Below are 4,807 nucleotides of genomic sequence, written 5' to 3' on the forward strand. Positions count from 1 at the left end.
TGCTTTATTTGTCTTCATAGCCCACATATTTCCTGATATGTAATTGTTTATATATTTGTTGGTTATCTGTCTTTTAATTAACTGCTGCATCTTCAGTACCTAGAATAGTGTCTGGCAACATATCATATAAATATTTTTAAATGAATAAATGCAAAATAGGAATTACATCATTGTGAGAATTAAATTAACTAACATATGTAAAAACCATCTTACATAGTGTCTCACACACAGAAGTTTGTGATTTAGATAGGATGATCTTCCTTTTTGAGAAATATGAAATAAAAAACATATATATCTTTTGTCCAGCCTTCCTTATTCACTCAACATTATGATTTTTATACACAAAATAAATGTAGTTCTAGGTTATTCATTTTTTTTCTGTTTATAATGTTTCATTGCTTGAATATGCCATAGTTTAACCATTTTCCTGTTGAAGAACATTTAGGTTGCTCCAATTTTCCACTATCATAAAGCTGTAACGAACATTCTTTTTTTTCCCTTTCTTCTTAGTTTCTACTTTATTTGGTAAAACTCAGAAACTAACTACCAATTCACATTCACCCACCTCCTTCTCTCTGAAGAAGGCAGTTCCCCAGAGACAGAAAGGCTATGGCTTGGGGATCATCCACTATCCCCAGGTTTTATACTCGGGCAGCCCATGGCCTGTTGGTCAGGCCTCCGGTGTCCAAACTCTCAGAGGCAACAGAAGAAAGTAAAAGGAAGCTCTCACTTCAAAGACAATAAATCCTTTCCGCCCCTTTTCCCTTCTACCCACAACTTCTCCACAGCTCCAACCTAAATAAAAAGATAGTAGAGGACAACGCATAAGGGTGAGACACACACATAGAGCTTTCTTTCAGCCAATGCTGCAACATCCCTCCCTGGAAGGAGGGCTACTGGCAATACCAATCAAGGCTTGGTGGCCTAAGGTGATGGTTGTAGTTGTGAGACTGGTAAAAATCCAGGGAGAAAATATTTTACCTTCAGCCCATTCACAGGTCTCCAGTGAATTGGCTTTAGTTCTAAGAAACCCTCATTTCCATACAGGTGACTGTGGCTTCTGGGGCAGCTGGCTTAGGGAAAGGTTTCCCATGGCTGAGAAGAGAGCGGTGGGGGAGAGGAGGCAGGATGGTAAAGCCTTTGAGGAGGGAATGGGAAAGGGGATCCCTGCTCTTGGCTAGTGGATCTGTGTCAGCTCCTCCACAATCTTAATCAGGCCGTCTGTGGTGGCCTCTCTCTTCATTCTGCTGCTATCATCATAGTGTACAGGTTTGCCACAACCTCCTGCATCTTGGGCCAGCTAATATCCAGGAAACTCTCAATCAAGTCTCCATCAATGAAGCCCATGTCCAGTTCTATCTTTTGCTCAGTGTGAAAGGATCTCCAGAAGGAGTGCTCAATCTTGCCCACACTTTTGATGACTTTATTGAGTTGGTTCTGTCTCTCCAACAGGAGGTTGTACCAGCTCTCTGACAGTGAGGTCACCAGCCCAGTCATGCTGTTGACTGTGCTGAAGAGCACCGAGCCCTGTGTGTGGGTAGAAATCTTGCCCAGATTCTGTATAACCAGAGAGCTATGGCAGAAGACACTGACGAATTCACCCAGGTGGAAGAGACCAGTCTCTTGAAGGTGTTGCTGCTCCTCATCAATGGTGGCAGCACTATCCTTCTGACACGCAAACAAGTTAAAGGCATTTTCAACCCTCAGGAAATTGTCATTACCCAAGATTTCCACAGCACTCACCCAGTTGGGGTTAAAGTATCGAGCAATCTCTTTGGTTTCCCTCCATCAGCTTGTAGGAGAGCAGCAGCTCAGAGCGCATGAGGTCACCCACCAGGATAAAGTCACCCTTGGTCTTCAGGCAGAGTACCATGATGTTGCTGTAGTGATAGCACTCGGCGCAAAGCTCCCTCTCTGTCGTCCATTCATAAAGCCACACTGTGCTATTGATGCTGGCTAACAGCTTCCCATTAAATCCCACCATGGAGTACATGGCCCCTTTCACTTCCTTTTCAGCCACAGTCTGTAGTTTTCCATCTGAATACTGAAAGACCACAACCTGACCTTGCTTAGGCTCCACCTCTTCTGGATACACTGTGGCTGTGCCAACAATGAAGTACGTGTTGGGATCTTTGCCTAACTTTCAGAAGACCAGGCTGAGGGCATACTTGTTCTGCAGAAACTGGGGGGCATGAAGCACTTTGAAGATGTGCTGGTCAATGATAAGGAGGTTGTGCACCTCCACCTGTTCTCTGAAAGAGGTCTCATGAGGGGCTGTGCTGCTGGAGAACAGCTTGCTGGAGCTGATGCTGCTGGACAGAGCCTGGGTGCTGGCACTGGGCCTCAGAGCAGTTGTGCCGCAACTNCTTTCAGAAAGGAACCAAACCTTAATCCAGAACATAATACTGTGTGCCAGCTGGAAGTGTTCTTTTTCTTCTAGCATCTACATTAGCAAAGTTTCAGTAGGACAAAAAAAAAAAACTTAGATGACAAAAATATATCTTAAGCACTTTGCTGTATTTTTGTGGCGCTTCTAGTTACTATTGGCACATGAGAAGAATTAATATTTGTTTTGGCTTTCAGAGCTTTCTTAAAGTATTTAAAAATTGACTGAAGGCTAGAGGAAGGGGCTAAGTCATGTTTTTCCGTACCAGCAGAAACCATTGGAAACTCTTTTTTCAAAACAGTGACTGCAGGTTTATTCAAAGGCTTAGGACTTGTCACCCATTCACGGCAGTGGTGCTTTATCCATGCTAATAACTGTACATCACTTCCCAGCTGGTGTCCTACATGATGTTGAGAATCAATAAGTGCAACAGCATACACTTTGCTCATCACTTCTGATTTCCTATGAACAAGCAAGTCCATAAAAACCAAGCCTCCATAACCGTGTACAATGAAAGCAACATCCTTGCCTTCAGTCTTTGAAATGAAGTAATCCCAAACGTAAGCCATGTGTTCTTCAGGGGTGTTACTGCATCTTTTTGGAATACATTGGAGAGGTTTTTGGAGAGAGAAAAAGCTTTCAGTTTGAACCATTTTTAGGGAAGAGGGCTCAGTATTTTGCATTGAAAGACCTTTCCACTCTTTTTCCATCTTCAGGTCCACAAAATTGTCATTAGGGTTCAGCACAATTACATCATAATTTGCCTGCAATGCCATTTGAATACATGGTATCTGACTTCCATGCTGTAGACCATGATGTATTACTGCTTGCTGACTCCACTGACCAGCTCGAAAGACCCCATGGTCTTGAAGAAGGACAAGAAGAGCAGAATGGTGATTTGTTAATGCTCCCTCACTCATGAAAAAGAAGCTTCTTGGTTCCTTATCAGCCTCTGGTGGGATGTAGGCTTTTTGTAATTTGCACACTTTCTCCAAAAGCTCATAAATGTATTGTTCAAGCAAATGACCAAGGGCCTGGTAGCGCTTGCTATTCCTCTCAGGAAAATTTTTATAATAGTTAAAGACAAAAGGCCTTTGTGTCTCAATGTGTCTCAATTCAGCTTTTTCATTGAAGTCATATTTAAGTTCTTCTAGTAAGTCGGATTGTTCAATAAATTTTTGGAAGCTCAGTTCCTGTGTCATTGTTAACCACTGAAAGTAAAAAGCAATAATAGGTCAGTGCTAAAAACATAAAATAAAAATTTCAGCTTGCTAAATTTCTCTTGTGGGAAATCGTGCTAAATTAAGCACTTTACAAACATTAACTTTTTAGCCTATGGTAAAGGCTTTAACTCAAAATAATTGTGAATGATGCAAAATAGTGAGAGACTGAATATACTAAGGGACAATGACCAGACCACAAATAATAGAACTTTGGGGCCGGCCGAGTGGCGTGTTGGTTGAGTTGGCGTGGGACGCCAGCTCTGAGCAGCAGGGCCCTGGTTCGGGACCCACATGAGGGCCAGTGACGCTGTGCCCTCTACAGCTAAGATGGTGAACAACAGCTCAATCTGGAGCAGGGCTGCTGTGAGTCGTCAGTGACGGCATAAGCTGCAGTGGGGCTGGCCGGCAGCTGATGTGCACTTTTGTGAGCTGCAGTGAGCCACTGTGGGTGGCTGTCCAATGGCTAGTGAATGACTGCCTCACCCAGGAAGAATGCAATGATAATACCAACATGGGCCAGTGAAGCAACGTTCTCCACAACTAGACTGAAGAACAAAAAGATAGCAACTTGTCTGTACCCCTTCCCCGCTACTCCAACACTGTTCCCCTCCCCCAATTTCCCAACAAAATCTTAAAAAAAAAAAAAAAGAACTTTGACCCACATCTTGCAGTGACTTGACCAGGAAGCCAACCCCCCCCTTATTTGTAATAAACAGCCCAGAAAGTCAGCTGGCTGTAAGTCAGACTTGTAGGAAGTCAGACTTCTTCCTCTAGTGACCAGGAAGTCAAACAGTAACTTCTGTTACAACTGGACCAATATGACCAGGAGTTGATTAATAACTGACAGCTTCCCTAATTTTTATCCCTGCTTCCAACTTAGGACCAAGAAGAGAAAGACAAATATAACTCCTAACCAATCACATACGATGCCCTGCTTCTAGTTAGTTTGCCTACAGCTTCCTCATGCCAGCAGCCTTCCCTTTTTTCCACTATAAAGCTCTCCCACTTTTCTGCCTGCCTTTTCTGACAAATGCAAGCGATGGTGGCTGACTTCCTTGCTATTGGGAGCTCAGAACAAATAGGTTTTGCTTTTCTCATTTGGTTGGTCTTTGTTTATTTCCACAGCAAGCATTTAACATTTTTTACAGGGGATGGCAGTGAGGGTGAAATACGAACCTGCCAGTGTAGGTTATGATCA

The 4,807-nt window shown here is 43.1% G+C and overlaps 1 protein-coding gene and 1 pseudogene across 3 annotated transcripts in view; both read right to left on the reverse strand.

Annotated features, from left to right (window-relative positions):
• TRMT10C (tRNA methyltransferase 10C, mitochondrial RNase P subunit) overlaps positions 1 to 4,807 on the reverse strand; it is a 30,346-nt gene that overhangs the window by 11,779 nt on the left and 13,760 nt on the right. The window contains exon 3 of one of the 3 annotated variants that reach the window (XM_019648367.1): positions 2,371 to 3,597. The exons of the other annotated variants lie outside the window; for them this stretch is intronic. Coding sequence (XP_019503912.1) covers positions 2,503 to 3,588 — 1,086 coding nt within the window. The 5' untranslated portion in view covers positions 3,589 to 3,597 and the 3' untranslated portion in view covers positions 2,371 to 2,502. Of the gene's footprint in view, positions 1 to 2,370; positions 3,598 to 4,807 lie in introns of those variants that run through there. 3 annotated transcript variants of the gene reach the window in all.
• The window catches only part of LOC109385764 (DNA damage-binding protein 1-like), an 11,152-nt pseudogene continuing 7,163 nt past the window's right edge, over positions 819 to 4,807 (reverse strand).

The sequence above is a fragment of the Hipposideros armiger genome, unplaced genomic scaffold (genome assembly GCF_001890085.2).
Source record: "Hipposideros armiger isolate ML-2016 unplaced genomic scaffold, ASM189008v1 scaffold_125, whole genome shotgun sequence".
Lineage (NCBI taxonomy): Eukaryota > Metazoa > Chordata > Mammalia > Chiroptera > Hipposideridae > Hipposideros > Hipposideros armiger.